The 16500-nt window shown below is 51.7% G+C and overlaps 1 protein-coding gene across 5 annotated transcripts in view; it reads right to left on the bottom strand.

Annotated features, from left to right (window-relative positions):
• Nucleotides 1-16500, bottom strand: part of LOC147008364 (uncharacterized) — a 53378-nt gene that overhangs the window by 34405 nt on the left and 2473 nt on the right. For all 5 annotated transcript variants that reach the window (XM_085864988.1, XM_085864989.1, XM_085864980.1 and 2 more), the window contains exons 2-3: nt 16403-16500; nt 5239-5361 (exon numbers count right to left, since the gene is read on the bottom strand). The exon at nt 16403-16500 is cut by the window's right edge and continues 19 nt beyond it. In XM_085864988.1, the coding sequence (XP_085721114.1) occupies nt 5239-5361; nt 16403-16438 (159 nt within the window). In that variant the 5' untranslated portion in view covers nt 16439-16500. The remainder of the gene's footprint in view (nt 1-5238; nt 5362-16402) is intronic.

The following is a 16500-nucleotide window of genomic DNA, read 5'->3' as shown; positions in this document are numbered from 1 at the left end:
AGTGAGACACGCCCCCCCCCCGCCCCCGACGAAAAAGAGGGAAGCAATAGACGGGACGGCATGGTCATCTGGCTTCTGGTCTTGTCTGGTCGCTGGCTTCTGGTCTCGTCTCGTCTCTGGCTTCTGGTCTCGTCTGGTCGCTGGCTTCTGGTCTCGTCTCGTCGCTGGCTTCTGGTCTCGACTCGTCGCTGGTTTCTAGTCTCGTATGCTCGCTGGCTTTTGGTCTCGTCGAGTCCCTGGCTTCTGGTCTCGTCGCTGGCTTCTGGTCCCGTCTCGTCGCTGGCTTCTGGTCTCGTCTCGTCGCTGGCTTCTGGTCTCGTCTTGTCGCTGGCTTCTCGTCTCGTCTGGTTGCTGGCATCTGGTCTCGTCTGGTCGCTGGCTTCTCGTCTCGTCTGGTTGCTGGCATCTGGTCTCGTCTGGTCGCTGGCTTCTGGTCTCGTCTGGTTGCTGGCTTCTGGTCCCGTCTGGTCGCTGACTTCAGGTCTCGTCTGGTCGCTGACTTCTGGTCTCGTCTGGTCGCTGGCTTCTGGTCTCGTCTCGTCGCTGGCTTCTGGTCTCGTCTCGTCGCTGGCTTCTGGTCTCGTCTCGCCGCTGGCTTCTGATCTCGTCTCGTCGCTGGCTTCTGGTCTCGTCTCGTCGCTGGCTTCTGGTCTCGTCTCGTCGCTGGCGTCTCGTCTCGTCTCGTCGCTGGCTTCTGGTCTCTTCTCGTCGCTGGCTTCTGGTCTCATCTCGTCGCTGGCTTCTGGTCTCGTCGCTTGCCGAAGGAGCGTGCTGGAGCCCAACGCTGCCCTCCGTACCCGGTGCTTGCGGCGGCATCGAGCTGCGGGTTCAAGTCCCGCCGAGCCGGATCGTCAAGGGCTGCACGAGGCAGGAAGGTCCAAGATAGCTCTGGTTTCCAGCTCATCTTCCCTCGAGCTCGGAACCTTCAATAAAGACCTCGAGGTCCATCTTCTTTTGGGGTATTTGTGTGTGCATGTGTGTGTCCTTGGGCCCCGTCTGCAAGTAGAAACTGTTAAGTGCCTGTGTTTGCTTGTACATTGACTGCATTTCTTACAGTTAGTTGGTTTAACTCTGCTCTTGTGTGTTCCCTTCCCCCCATGATAAATAAATCCCCTGTTAAATGTTTCAGCTCGTTTCTGTGTTTCTTTCATTGGTTTCGCACGGTGCGTGTTGGGAAATTGGGAAGCGGCAAATTGTAACCTCGGTAACCATCCGCTCAGGTTACGCACGGTTCGAGCACGCTAACGGCTCGTTCCGCTCGAGCTCCGCCGAGGGTGAATTTCCCCGGTAGTTTGGACGACACAGGTATTTAGGTAAATTGAAATTGGCGATCGACCCTATCCACCACGGTCGACCTATTGGCGATCTTCCGTCCAATAAGGGACCCGTCGGCTCCGGAGTTATCCGAGGTGACGACCTATAAATTCCGGGTGTTCGGTGGAGCCGACTCTACTGAGCCATCTCGCAGTCGTGCTCGCTGCCGAAACTCAGCCCCACAACAGTATTTCCTCCTGTAGAGAAATGGCTCATTGTTCCACATCAAAAACATTGAAGCAAAAAGCAAAGATGAAGTCATCAGGAGGAACCTGGATAGGATTCACATTTTCGACGCTGTTCCTCCACCCTCAACCCATCCAAGCACAGCCAAGTGAGCCTTATTTGAAAAAAAGGAACAAGAACCAGAACAAAAAATTAAATAATTCTGGCTGCCAGACCATGCGTCCGATCAAGTTGAAATTTAAAACATGTGTTCCCCATCACGACGAGATCACATTTGTGATGTTTCACATCAATTGATGAAGCGTTTCCAAAGAAAATAGATGTATGCGGTTGTGGAATTGATAAAGCGGTTGTAGAAATTCACAGAACATCATTCAGGTTCCCCAAAGATCAGTTATTTCGATAAGTACAGTGGGGAGAACAAGTATTTGATACACTGCCGATTTTGCAGGTTTTCCCACTTACAAAGCACGTGGAGATCTGTAATTTTTATCATAGGTACATTTCAGCTGTGAAAGATGGAATCTAAAACAAAAATCCTGAAAATCACATTGTATGATTTTTAAATAATTAATTTGCATTTTATTGCATGAAATAAGTATTTGATACATCAGAAAAACAGAACTTAATGTTTGGTACAGAAACCTTTGTTTGCAATTACAGAGATCAGATGTTTCCTGTTGTTCTTAACCAGGTTTGCACAGACTGCAGCAGGGATTTTGGCCCACTCCTCCATACAGATCTTCTCCAGATCCTTCAAGTTCGGGGGCTGTCGCTGGGCAACACAGACTTTCAGCTCCCTCCAAAGATTTTCTATTGGGTTCAGGTCTGGAGACTGGCTAGGCCACTCCAGGACCTTGAGATGCTTCTTACGGAGCCACTCCTTAGTTTCCCTGGCTGTGTGTTTCGGGTCGTTGTCATGCTGGAAGACCCAGCCACGCCCCATCTTCAATGCTCTTGTTGAGGGAAGGAGGTTGTTGGCCAAGATCTCGTGATACATGGCTCCATCCAACCTCCCCTCAATACGGTGCAGTCATCCTGTCCCCTTTGCAGAAAAGCATCCCCAAAGAATGATGTTTCCACCTCCATGTTTCACGGTTGGGATGGTGTTCTTGGGGTTGAACTCATCCTTCTTCTTCCTCCAAACACGGCGAGTGGAGTTGAAACCAAAAAGCTATATTTTGGTCTCATCAGACCACATGACCTTCTCCCATTCCTCCTCTGGATCATCCAGATGGTCATTGGCAAACTTCAGACGAGCCTGGACATGTGTTGGTTTGAGCAGAGGGACCTTGCGTGCGCTGCAGGATTTTAATCCATGACGGCGAAGTGTGTTACTTGTGGTTTTCTTTGATACTGTGGTCCCAGCTCTCTTCAGGTCATTGACCAGGTCCTGCCATGTAGTTTTAGGCTGATCCCTCACCTTTCTCATGATCATTGAGGCTCCACGAGGTGAGATCTTGCATGGAGCCCCAGACCGAGGGAGATTGACTGTTGTCTTGAACTTCTTCCATTTTCTAATAATTGTGCCAACAGTTGGCTTCTCACCAAGCTGATTGCCTATTGTCCTGAAGCCCATCCCAGCCTTGTGCAAGTCTACAATTTTGTCCCTGATGTCCTTAGACAGCTCTCTGGTCTTGCCCATTGTGGAGAGGTTGGAGTCTGATTGATTGAGTGTGGACAGCTGTCTTTGATGCAGATAACGAGTTCAAACAGGTGCAGTTAATACAGGTAATGAGTGGAGAATGGGAGGGCTTCTTAAAGACAAAACTAACAGGTCTGTGAGAGCCGGAATTCTTACTGGTTGGTAGGTGATCAAATACTTATTTCATGCAATAAAATGCAAATTAATTATTTAAAAATCATACAATGTGATTTTCAGGATTTTTGTTTCAGATTCCATCTTTCACAGTTGAAGTGTACCCATGATAAAAAATTACAGACCTCTACATGCTTTGTAAGTGGGAAAACCTGCAAAATCGGCAGTGTATCAAATACTTGTTCTCTGTATGTCTTTCAGGTTAGGATCCCCCCCACCGATGTGTGAAGGCCATTGTTCGTGTGCCGGGCTATGAATCTTTGAGGGAGTCATTCTTCTCTATCTTTTATTTTAAAACATCGCAACACCGCCATCTCCTCGATGAACAACGCCATCTCTGCGCCAACCATCATCTCCGACAACGCGAACAAACATCGCAACCATCATCTCCGATAAACGCGAACAAACAACACCAACCGCCATCTTCTCGACGAACAACACCATCTCCGCGCCAACCATCTTCTCCTACAACGTGAACAAACATCGCAACCATCATCTCCAACAAACATGAACAAACAACACGAGCCGATTTGCATATATATGGATCACAGGACGGCTTCCCCGAAACCAACTCGTGACGTCGGACATGAGGTTTCCAGCGAGGCTTTCGAGGTCGGAGGTGAAGAGTGGGTGGGGCCCGGCCTCGGGTGAGAGTTCAAGGGGCAGCTCGCCCCCACCAATAAAGAGCGGAGCTCGCCTGGAGAGAGCAGTTATCAGAGCTATGGAGAGAAGTCGTCGCCGGGCGAGCAGTGCCAGTAGGGGCTTCGGAAGTCATTGCCAATCGGGAGGAGAAGCCAAAGTGCCAGCTGCGGTGGAGTCCAGCGAGTCGTCGCAGTCCGGGTAAGAAGAGCCAGCGGCAGCGGCGGAGCTTGGAGGTCTGGGAAAACAACCCTGACGGCGGTCGAGCAGCGTCGCTGAGGTAATGGACGGGTCATTAAAGAGCATCAACTCTAAAAGAGCCAAGGACCCGTTCACTCCTCCGAAAGCATCGCCGGCCGGGCCCGACAAAAGGGCGCCGAAGAGAGCCGGACCACCGATGGGAACCAAGCAGCCACTCAAACTGCTCGCCCAGCTGCTCAAGCCGCCCGTCCGCTCAAGCGACTGGCGCAATGGGACACAAGGGCCAAGCAGAGTCACCAGGGGTCACCGACCTGAAGACCTTCGAGCCGTCACAAGGGGCGGCCAGGTAACCTGCCCAGCCTCTTGTGAGCCTTCGGTCATCCAGGCTCCGAGTTGGAATAAAGGCTCACGGGCCCGTTCCTTTTCTGGGTTTTGTATGAAAGTGTCCTGTGGCGCCTTGTCTTTATAAGTAGAAATGATTTAAGTGCATGCCTGTACATAAGTGAATAGTCATCGGCTGTAGGCTTTGCTCGTGTCATGTCCCCTTCCCCCATTGATTGCTTGCTTGTTTAATAAATGCCCCGTTGTGTGAATGTAAAACTGCTCGTTGCGTCCATTTCCTCCCATTGACTTCCACGGCACGTTCGGGAAATTAGCAAGCTGTTAAAGCCAATAAAAGTGGTCATTTGGTCCGACGGAACTTGGCGATTAAAACCGCTTGGCATCGCACACGGAACGAGCGCGTTAAGCGGCTCGTTTACGTACAAGTTCCGTCGAGGTTTAAATTCTCGGTACTTCTGTCTGCACGCATAATTAGGTATATCGAGATTTGGCGATTAACCTTGTTCCACGTGGACAGAATATTGGCAGTTTATGGTGCATTAAGGCATCCGAAGCAAGTTTCCGGAGTTGTCCGGAAGCTCCGACTGAATACCGGTTTTAGGCGGACACTCGACTGCGGTTGGGCCCGAAGCGGTCGTGCGTGGTGTCGAACCGGTGAAATTCGTAACAATATGCTTAACGAAAAATATGGGATAATTAAACTCAATATTAGAATATAAAACAGTATTTGAACTCACCACAGGTTTCTGGATCTTCATCAGATCGGTCATTGCAGTCCACCTCTCCATCACAAACCCAATATGAAGGTAAGCATCGACCTCCACCACAAACAAAATAATGAGGCGGACAAGTGGGAGAAGCTGCATAATCCACAACAAAAAGAAAACAAGAAAAAGATCAATCAGAGATTGCACACCATCACCAGGAATTGTGTTGTGTGGTGTTTGTGTACTGGTGTGTTATGTAGTTAAGAACAGATGTAACCATAACTACCATTTTATAACTGCTGGCGGTGATGACTGTGTACCAAGCTGGGTACCAAGCCAGGTACTAAGCCGTGCCGCTTTAATGGGACACCTGACACTCACCCATGAACTTTTTATCTTGCCAAAACGAAGTTTTGCAAGATATTGTTGCGAATTCGCGCCCGCCGGCGTGCGAGCGGCCACGTAACTCGAATCGCGGCACGTCACCCACCGGATGGACAATTCTGTCGTGACCCTCTCGGACTAATGCCGGGATCTAGTCACGGGTGGGCCTTTCGGCCTCACCACAATCGTGCCAATCGGCCCCCCGCGTGGGATAGGGTTGTTCGCCAAATTCGACCAACCCAAGTCCCCACGCGGAGGGTAGACCGGGCGATCGCACCTCGCGGCAGGTCGACTCCAGACACGGGCCACTTAAGCGACCCGTTCCGTACTATCGGGATAACCGAGCGGTGTTATCGTCGGCCTCGACGGTTCCGATTATCGGGCGTATTAAGCCCACTACCAACCCTTTACGTGAAGTAAGATGGAGATTCAATTAAAGAAAAGACTAAGTAAAACGGGAAAACAGTTCAACATTAAATGCACATTTATTCCGCGGCACACGGAGAGCACGCATATACAATTACAACAATTATGCACCAAAAACAGATGTTACAAAAGAAACACAACAATGCAGATCTACTACCGACTACGCGAGCACACGGCAACACTTTCACAGTTTTACTTTACAGACGGTGCCGACAACACATTTACTCAAAAGCAAAAGAAAAGGGCCACCCTCAAAGACAAGGGGACAGACGGGGCCTGTGGGCCGCGAGACCCGGTGGATCCTACCTGTGTCTTGTGATGAGCCGCAAATGTGGCGGCGCCCCGACTCCACGCTCCTTCGCGGGTTTCGTTGGCACTGCTTGGAGTGGGGTGGGAACGGGGCCCCCTTTTCGCGCTATCTCAGCGTGGGGGGGAGGGAAAGGGGGGAATTGTTGATGCTCTGGGGAAAGAGGATAGCTGGATTGCTTGGGTCCCGCGACGAGCGACTCCACTGCGACCTCGTCGCTGACCGCCGTCTTCCTTGCGTTGGACCCGAGCTATTCGACCTCCTCCCCAATTCTCCTCAGCCGACTGCAGCAAACCACCTCGACCGCGCTCCAGGCTTCAAGCTTCCCCTCTCTGCAGCTCCCCGACAGACTCCGAACCCCGACAGACTGCCACTCTCCAGACCCGACTTGACTCACGGCTCCACAGACTGCTCCTCTCTAGACCCGACTTGACTGCCTCGACCTTTTCTCCAACTCCCTTGACTCTTCTCCAACTCACTGCCTCGAACTTTTCTCCAAAACTGACCAAATTCTCCCCGCGCTCGGCGCTTTATAGTCCGGCAGGAGAATCCATATGCAAATTTCTGGATCAGAACGAGCTCGGGGGTGGAGCCACTCTCGCCCATTGGACAGAGAAAAAGGGGCGTGAGTCTCCCCTGATCCTCAAATTTGGAGGTAGAAGGAGGAGAGGTGAAGGTGGTGGAGGGTTTAAAGTGCTGGTCCATGGCCATGGCGACGTTTGGAATGGCGGTGATGCGATGTTTGTGGGAGCGAGTTGTGAAGGTAAAGGTCGTGGCTGTTGGCGTTGTTGTTGTTGTGATGGCGGTTGAGACGTGGTTGGTTCAAAATAAAGATAGAACAGAAAAACGGCAATCTTAAAGGGTCGCAGCCCGAATGAATCACATTTATTCCCTCTAAACAACGGGTTTGGGGCTAACTACACATGCACTTACAGAGATATCTCACCTGCAGGACCTGAATGGTGGTTTGCGAATTTCCTCAACCGCAACACTTCCCCCTCCCCTTTTTACAGACTCGTCCCGAGTCGTCAAATTTTCGTGTGCCATCATGTGTAGTTCTCCCCTGGTACGTTTTACCTACGGATCCCTGAGTGCAACATTCATGGTATTCGTGTCCCCAAAATAAATAACCTGAGGGCTGAGTAACTAACTAAACAAACCCACTCACACGGACGACTTAAATAAAATTGCCGGCGCTAAGACAGACATGCTGGGGGCGCACTCATATGTACAGTACATCTTAACCTTAACTTACAAATTTTACACTAAACCATGGCCCAGGATCAATGGACTCTGCAAAAAGAAAGCAGTTAGCAGGGAGCCAGGCTGCTCGCATGCAGTCTCTGGCTCAAGCAATGCAGGTGACAGGGAACGTGGCTGGCTGCTCACACGCAGTCCTCGGCCTCCCCTTTTGAACTGAACGCAGTAAACCACAATGGTGCATCGGCTGCACAAACGCAGTCTCCGTGCCAGCTCAAGTGGCACACGCAATGAACAACGGATGGATGGATGGATGAATGGATGAATGGATGGACGCAAACACGGTGCACGGGCCGCCACTGCAGGCCCGTGTTGTAGCTGCCAACAGGGCAGTTCTCGCAGCTTGCAAACTGTTGCCTTGATCCTGGCGCACATGGAAATGAACAGGGGGGGGGGCAAAGCAAAATTGAACGGGGGCTGGTGAACATGGGCCGTGGGCATGGCATGGCAAGGGCAGCAGGCAAACACAGCCTGCAGAACCAGGCCGCTGCAGGCAAACACAGCCGGCAGATGAATTGGCCGGCACAGGCCTTGCAGAAAACAGCTGCAGACGATCCGGCCGGTACAGGCCTTGCAGCACAGCAGCTGCAGATGATCCAGCCGGCACAGGCCTTGCAGCAAAACAACAGCTGCCGATGAAGTGGGCCGGCCTTTGCCTTGCAGTGGAGGTTGGTGGAGGGAGTGCGGTGGTGCTGGCCACTCGGAAGGTGGGCTCGGACCTACCCTACGGTCTCCCTCCCACCTATCGCCTTTGCCTGTCACTGTACATACCCACTCCCTTAATTTGTGAAACCCAATTTAGCCCCAACTTATTTTTTTGTTGTTTTTATTTTTACTTCCCACGATAATTCGTCCCCTAACCCCCTTTATCGTCCTTGTTCGGCTAACCTATCCTGTCACCTAGCCTACTCCCAACCCCTACGTTCCCTTAACGGAGGGGAATAAGGGAGAGCTCGCGTCCTGCGCCGAGGCCCAACTCAAGCCTCAAGATGGCCTCCCCAGACTTCAGCAATCTATAACACAAAGTGGGTCCAGCGGCCCACAACGAGAGCGAGGGGATGGATGGTGCGGAGGTGTACATCTCCTAATCTACCCTAACCATTTAACTGTTAAACTACCCCGGGGCTTTCAACAAGCGCCTCTCGCTTAAGCTATTGGTTCTAAAAACCCAGATTCCCGTCGCCTGTGTTGGTGTCCTCACAAATTTCGGGCCTCGTCCCCCAATTTTCTTTCCGTGCCCTCACACGGTCTCATGGCTGGGACGCGTGGCTCCCCTTGGCAGGCACGACCCTCTGCCGAATCTCCAGCTATGGCACCCCCGGGCACTACACTGCCTCCGAGCCTACCAGTTCCCTAAACACCGGGGAGTGCCCCCCATGGCACCTCCCCTGAAACGCACACGTGGCAGGCTGGCTTCCCGGACCCCTTTCCGAGGGTCACCCGTGCCCACAACACTGCCCACGCGGCTAACGGCGCCCCGGGCCCCCGCACCAAGCGGGCGCACCCGTGCCCACTACGCTATCCCGGCCCCCCATGGGCCCTTGGCCTACCACGGCCGACTAGCCTGGTGCCTGGGGTACCCACTCAGCGATACTAACCTTTCGCAGCCACGCTCCCAGCCCGTCAACAGGGCTCATGCACCCCTCCAAATGGGTATCGAGCCTACATTCCCACCAACAGCAAAACGACTTCCATTTTGTCAATTTAACTTACCCCCTAACTCACTCTCGACTGACCCCGGGATCCCTTGGGCGGGAGTCACTCCTCCCCCCCAATCACTCATCGCACCATGCATTCCACATTCGCTCCATTCACACAGACCCGCTGGCCTCACTCACTCACCCAGCACATTTACTCCCACTTCTCTCATCAACTCTTCAACACACACACTGCTGAATTCTGCCATCCTTCTAACTACCTCCCCTAACTAACTCGTGCTCCCACGTCGTCCCTTATACTAGTATCACGTTCCATTTAACACTACGTAGCTAAAATACGTCCCCTCTACACACTCACAAGTCAGTCACTGTCTTCTAAATAAAAAAATCATTTCCCCACCTAAATCTGGCGACAATCCCTCCACCTAATCCATTCCACGGGCCCCATGAGGACTTACCCTTGCCCCATGGAGCCGGTCTTCCCCCTAACTAGTGTCATCCTGTGCCCAGTCCAAGGAGATCATCCACCCCTTGCCCAGGGATCCTGTTCACCCGAAAGCGAGGCTTTCTTTTTTTTTCACATGCGCAGCACCAGCGCGGATACTCGCAACCTGCGCACCAGCGCGGCAATTCACAGCCGCGCACCCTTGGCGTGACGTGATGGCAGCTGTTCGCGTCCCTCGTCCCTCTTGGACGGTACCATCCGGCAGGGATTCACCCTCCTGCCGGATTCCAACCACGCACGCAGCCATGACGTCACCCGGCGCATACAATAAAAACACAAGCCTCACGTCTCGAGGGGTTCCCCACGCGAACACATGTGCTCTGCCCGTTGGAGCTTAACACACACGCCCGCGTGGAGAACCCGTCCGGTCCAAATCCGAAATCCTGCCTAAACTTTGTCCGTCGCGGGATCGGCAACATTCACCGCGCTCGTTTCCGGACCGGGCTTCACTCCCGTAAACGAGCACGTGGAGGCCTCGTGCGTTGCACAGCACGGACCTCGCGCTCGCTGCTGGGTGAACCCGGCACGGTCCCCGAAACAGCTACAGCCGCGACCCGGCTTTTGTCCCTCTGTCGCCGTCGTCGTCGCCATTCAACCCACGCACACCTGTGTGTTACGACGCTCACTCTCCACTCCATTACATTCACACCGGGAGACGCGGCTGCATGCTCCCGCATACCAACCGACATCTCCCTTTCACACAGCGACCTTACACACGCTGTCTCCCTCACACTCGGCCGCTCACTCACTCGTGCCATTTCCCTCACACAAACCATACCACTCACACATGCGGGGGCACTCGCCCGCGGTGTCTCATCCACACACGGCGTGCTGGGGAGCACGCACTCCGGCACACTCACAACCACACCACTCACACAGGGGGTCGCTTCCACACATGGGGACGCACTCACACCTGGGGTCTCGTCCACACACGGGGTCTTTGTCACCCACCCGGTCGCTCTCACACACGCCCTTGCACCCGCGCTACGCGTGCGTTGCAACACGCATTTCGCCACACTCGTGAACACACACCTCGACACCACACACACCGGGACAATCACACTGGGGATTTGTGTCCCCACAAGGGGCTCCGGGGCCTCTATACCCCCCAAGCTTTCCGTGCACCCGTTCGCAGCACTCCTCCCCTCAACCTTGCAAAGCACGACCGAACCCACCTGGTCATGACTCGCCTCAAGGGGGCATACTCCCTCCCCTCGTTCCTGGAGGAGGCTATCCAGCTGCTCGCACCGGGTCCCTACACGTTCCGCGAGCTCACCCTCACTATCCTCCACTACCTCTGTGTGTGTGTGTGCGTCTCTAACCCCGTCAAATTCATCCTCTATCTCCCGTGTCTCTGCCAACTCGGTCACTTCTTCACCCTTTACCTCACTTGTCTCCACTATTTTTATTTCCTTTGTCGTCACCTCGTATCTCGTCTCACACGTTTCGGTCTCCCCATTTAATTTTTCCCTCTCCGTCACCGTCACTGTTGCTCTCTCCGTCACCTTTACCAGTCTCGCCCAACACGCCCCCCGAATTATTTTGCCCTCACCCGCTTCCACCGCGGGCCTGACAGCCGTTGCACCCCCTCCCAGTTCGTTCGCTCCCACACGTGGCGTCGCCATTTTGAGCTCCCCGGTTACTGCCTTCATGCCCGCCTGCAGGCTTCGGCCCATGTTCTGCGTCTCACCCCGCAGTTCTTTCATTTCTTCCTTCATTTCTTGCGCATTTGTATCCATTTTCGTTTTTATTTCGTTCATTTTGCTGTTTATGTTCGCATTCATTTGTTGCGCATCCGTATTCATCTTTTCGTTCATTTGTTGTGTATTCGCATCCATTTTTCTTTTCATTTCGTTCATGTCCCCACTGATTCCTGCCAGCATGGCGCATAGCCGGGCCATGTCGGGCGCACTCAGCTGAGCCGATTCGGCAAGGATTGGGGGGTTTTGGCGGAGAGGGGGAGGGAGGTGTCAAACACCGCGGCCGCCGCCGCACCAATTTCGGGCTCTGGGTTCAGTTGGGGGAGTTCGTGTTCCTGCACAACCAACATTTCCTGCTCGGGTTTTTCAGCCTGGACCATGGATTCTACACATTCTAAATCCATTTCTCATACCCCCGGCTCCCGCTCGCCTTGAGACGCCATCTTATCTCTTGTAAAGGGTTAATTTGAATCGCTCGTAATTTGGAGGGAATCGGGGGTCGCTCCTCTCACCCCTGGACCGATTCCCGTGAATTTAGCTGGAGACAGGAGAGCCCGTTTTCCCGCTCTCCGACACCAGTGTCGCGAGGAGGGGGATGAGTTTGTGTCCCACGACCTGACACCAGGATTGCGAATTCGCGCCCGCCGGCGTGCGAGCGGCCACGCAACACGAATCGCGGCACATCGCCCACCGGACGGACAATTCTGTCGTGACCCTCTCGGACTAACGCCGGGATCTAGTCACGGTGGGCCTTTCGGCCTCAGCACGATCGTGCCAATCGGCCCCCCGCGTGGGATAGGGTTGTTCGCCAAATTCGACCTACCTATGTACCCACGCGGAGGGTAGACCGGGCGATCGCACCTCGCCGCAGGTCGACTCCGGACACGGGCCACTGAAGCGACGCGTTCCGTACTATCGGGATAACCGAGCGGTGTTATCGTCGGCCTCGACGGTTCCGATTAATTATCGGGCGTATTAAGCCAACTACCAACCCTTTACGTGAAGCAAGATGGAGATTCAAGTAAAGAAAAGACGAAGCGAAACGGGAAAACAGTTCAACATAATGCACATTTATTCCGCGGCACACGGAGAGCACACAGATACAATAAAAACAATTATGCACCAAAAGCAGATGTTACAAAAGAAACACAACAATGCAGATCTACAACCGACTACGCGAGCACACGGCAACACTTACACAGTTTTACTTTACAGATGGCACCGACAACACATTTACTCAAAAGCAAAAGAAAAGGGCCACCCTCAAAGACAAGGGGACAGACGGGGCCTGTGGGCCGCGAGATCGGGTGGATCCTACCCGTGTCTTGTGATGAGCCGCAAATGTGGTGGCGCCCCGACTCCGCGCTCCTTCGCGGGTTTCGTTGGCGCTGCTTGGAGTGGGGTGGGAACGGGGCCCCCTTTTCGCACTATCTCAGCGCGGGGGGGGGGGGAAAGGGGGGAATTGTTGATGCTCTGGGGAAAGAGGATAGCTGGCTTGCTTGGGTCCCGCGACGAGCGACTCCACTGCGACCTCGTCGCCGACCGCCGTCTTCCTTGCCTTGGACCCGAGCTATTCGACCTCCTCTCCAATTCTCCTCAGCCGACTGCAGCAAACCACCTCGACCGCGCTCCAGGCTTCAGGCTTCCCCTCTCTGCAGCTCCCCGACAGACTCTGAACCCCGACAGACTGCCACTCTCCAGACCCGACTTGACTCACGGCTCCACAGACTACTCTCCAGACCCGACTTGACTGCCTCGACCTTTTCTCCAACTCCCTTGACTCTTCTCCAACTCACTGCCTCGAACTTTTCTCCAAAACTGACCAAATTCGCCCCGCGCTCGGCGCTTTATAGTCCGGCAGGAGAACCCATATGCAAATTTCTGGATCAGAACGAGCTCGGGGGTGGAGCCACGCTCGCCCATTGGACGGAGAAAAAGGGGCGTGAGTCTCCCCTGATCCTCGAATTTGCATATATCGATTCTACTCCGACGCGCCTGGAGGCGGGGCCAAACCGCCCCGCGCTTGCTGATTGGACGGATCAGAAGTGGGCGTGTATCATTCCTGATCCGACTTCTCCTCGGAAAGGCCGCAATTTGCACCTGCGGCTCGGCGCGCATCCCGCACGAGGCCAGGACAGCCTGACGCTCGGTGCCCACAAGCGGTGCGGGAATGGCCGCAGAAGGAGAGGCGAAGGTGGTGGAGGGTTTAAAGTGCTGGTCCATGGCCATGGCGACGTTTGGAATGGCGGTGATGTGATGTTTGCGGGAGCGAGTTGTGAAGGTAAAGGTCGTGGCTGTTGGCGTTGTTGTTGTTGTGAAGCGGCGTTGCTGTTGGTGGTTGTTGTGTGATGGCGGTTGAGACGTGGTTGGTTCAAAATAAAGATAGAACAGAAAAACGGCTATCTTAAAGGGTCGCAGCCCGAATGAATCACATTTATTCCCTCTAAACAACGGGTTTGGGGCTAACTACACATGCACTTACAGAGATATCTCACCTACAGGACCTGAATGGTGGTTTGCGAATTTCCTCAACCGCAACACAATGTTAGTCAGCTTGTATGTTTTTTGTTTTGTTTTTTTTTTGTCTGTAATCACGTATAAAAAAATCTGCAGAACACAGTTATCATCGGAAATTTTTGTAACTTCGCATATCAGAGGCCTATAGAGGTCCCTTTCAGTGCACAAAATTTTGAAGGTCAAGGTCAAAGGTCAAGGTCACTTTGGCGCAAATCAGGGGAGTCGACGAAACCCTTATTTTTTGAGTAATTTTGATCGGATTGTCCTCAAACTTCATGGGAATATAGTTCATTGTCTGGCGCTCAGCTGATGAATTTTTGGTGGCGATTGGCCTTGACCTTCATATGTTTTTTTTTGTTGTTGTTTTTTTTTTTTGTCTGTAATCACGTATAAATCACTCTGCAGAGCACAGTTGTCATTGGAAATTTTTGTAACTTCGCATATCAGAGGCCTATAGAGGTCCCTTTCAGCACATAAAATTTTGAAGGTCAAAGGTCAAGGTCACTTTGTCGCAAATCAGGGGAGTCGACGAAACCCTTATTTTTTGAGTAATTTTGATCGGATCGTCTTCAAACTTCATGGGAATATAGTTCATGGTCTGGCGCTCAGCTGATTAATTTTTGGTGGCGATTGGCCTTGACCTTCATGGTTAGTGCCTCAGGTCAAACATATTACACCCCAAGGTCAAATTTTCAAGTTTTCGGAACCATATCGTATAGTACCTCAAATTGAACACCTCGATGAGTGCTTTCTAGATATGTCAAGCTTGAGACATTATGACGTCATTTGGTGACATTATGAGGCAAACGCATATTTTTCATGGTTACTCTGTAGAACGATTCTCATCGGAATCTCTCATAGGCAGATATTCCTCAAGGAGTCGCTCCTGGTGGATAGCAGCTCTGTTCACCTCAGTGTGACCTTAAAGAAGTCACACGTGGTCACCTTTTGGCAAGATACGGGTCACCCTGCGGGTGACATTGGTTTATTTTATTATTATTCAATTTAATTTAGATTGAGATTTAAAGAAATCAATCCAAATGGAAGACCAAATTGGTACAGTCCTTCATTGCAGTAATCGATTGGGACCATACTCTGCGGAGAGCATCAGTGATGCCAAATAAGTCACCTGTCCTGGACGGGTCACCACTTCAACACAGGATACTTGAACAGCTCAATCATCCCAACAAGATGGTACTCAGGTTGCTGACCTCAGAAGGATGGCAGGCTGAGTCAACCCCAGCTGGTATTAATTGAACAGCAAAGCAGGATTTGAACTCAGGACTCTCGTGTCCCAAACCCACCAATTTAACCATTAAGACAACAACAAGCATACATTGCAATAGTACACAATTATTAGTGTGTGTGTGTGTGTGTGTGTGTGTGTGTGTGTGTGTGTGTGTGTGTGTGTGTGTGTGTGTGTGTGTGTGTGTGTATGTGTGGTCAGGGTGCAACTGATGTAATCCATACATATATCGTCACATGGCTTAACAGATGGCTTCACGCATGGAGCGAGTCGTAATGGTCTTATGGGTCTGAGGATCTTCAAGGTCTTATGGGTTTTTGTAGTCTCAAAGGGTTTTGGGGTATTTAAGGGCCTTCAGGCTCTTAATGGTCTTAAAGGGTGTTTGGGATCTCAAGAGGTCTTAGGGTCTTTGGGTTCTTAAGGGTGTGTAAAGGTTGAGGTGGTGGGTGAAAATACCCTGAGGACAATCCCTGGATCAGACTTGGTCTGTGTGTTAAATGTGGTGGTTGCCAGCCCAGCGGTCTTTGCAAAAAACGTGAACATACAAACAGAACAATTTTATTTATGAGAGGACACTTTGAACCTCAACAGAAATTGCAAGTTAGAACATTCCAATGGACATCTTGTGTGTTTTATATCCAGTCTGGCACCCTGCCTTGGTCTTTACAAATTGGCAACCCATTTCGTGCCCACTACTTGATTTGTTGACGTATTTTCGAGAAATGCTTCGTTGTTCCACATCAAAAACATTGAAGCAAAAAGCAAAGATGAAATCATCAGGAGGAACATGGATCGGATTCATATTTCAGATTCTACTCATCTACCCTCAAACCATCCAAGCACAGCCAAGTGAGTATTATTAAAAAAAAGAAAAAAAAGAACACAGATCAAAAAATTAAATAATTCTGCCTGCCAGACCATGCATCTGATCAAGTTTAAATGAAAAACATGTGTTCCCCATTCACGACACGACTGGATCACATTTGTGAAGTTTCACATCAATTGGTGAAGCGGTTCCAAAGAAAACATTATTTAATATTTTTCATCAATCCAATATGGCTGTTAAACCATGTGACGTCACATGTGTAAAGTTTCGCCTCGATCTGTTCGGCCACTTCATGAGGGTAACAATCAAAACTGGGTTCCATCCAAACCACAAAACAAAGTTTCTTTCAGTGAAGCTCCACTTACGGCAATCTTGTTCATCACTTCCATCGTAACAGTCATATCGGCCGTCACAACGCCAAGATCCAGTCACACAGTTACCATCTTGGCATCTGAAGTGGTTC

Source organism: Eptatretus burgeri, chromosome 19 (assembly GCF_056783735.1).
Source record: "Eptatretus burgeri isolate ZD-2024b chromosome 19, Ebu_testis_v1, whole genome shotgun sequence".
Lineage (NCBI taxonomy): Eukaryota > Metazoa > Chordata > Myxini > Myxiniformes > Myxinidae > Eptatretus > Eptatretus burgeri.
This window is presented reverse-complemented; position numbering and strand designations above follow the sequence as displayed.